At 45.7% G+C, this 521-nt stretch overlaps 1 pseudogene across 1 annotated transcript in view; it reads left to right on the top strand.

The window, feature by feature from the left end:
• Nucleotides 1-521, top strand: part of TEOVI_000557200:pseudogene — a 1,630-nt pseudogene continuing 1,109 nt past the window's right edge. Inside the window, 2 exon segments of the mRNA in view lie at nt 1-342; nt 345-521. The exon segment at nt 345-521 is cut by the window's right edge and continues 66 nt beyond it. Of these exon segments, the coding sequence occupies nt 1-342; nt 345-521 (519 nt within the window).

Here is a 521-nt window from a genome sequence, read left to right on the forward strand (position 1 = left end):
CTAATTATTAAATTTCTTGCTCTGTGCATACTGATAGGGATCGGCGATGCAACCAAGAACCAATACGCAGCTGAATTCGGTGCTCTATGCAACTTGTTCACGTTAAAAGACGCGATCGCACCGTCAGTTGCCGACGAACCCATTGCAACTTTCTCGGAGCTAAGAACGCCAATCTACAACCTCAATGTATCAGTAGCAGATGACGACTTCCTAAAAGATGCCAATGGAAAATACAAGGATCTGATGCAAGGGGCCGATGATGCGGCAAAACTAAAAGCGTGGCAACAGCACATAACAGAGATAATAAACTCAAAACATGGACCTGAAAACAAATATATATATATGCCAAGCTCACGAACCAAGCCCAGAAAGCCTCAGCTCGAGCGATCATAACAGAGCTGCTGAAGGAGGCAGACAAACTTGCAGACAAATACGAAGAAGCGCGCTAGACAGCCACCGCCAGCCACTAAAAGACGATAGAAGATATAGTCACGGCCATATACGGCGACAAAGACAGGAAG

This window comes from Trypanosoma equiperdum (genome assembly GCF_001457755.1).
Source record: "Trypanosoma equiperdum strain OVI genome assembly, contig: ctg_1491, whole genome shotgun sequence".
Classification (NCBI taxonomy): domain Eukaryota; phylum Euglenozoa; class Kinetoplastea; order Trypanosomatida; family Trypanosomatidae; genus Trypanosoma; species Trypanosoma equiperdum.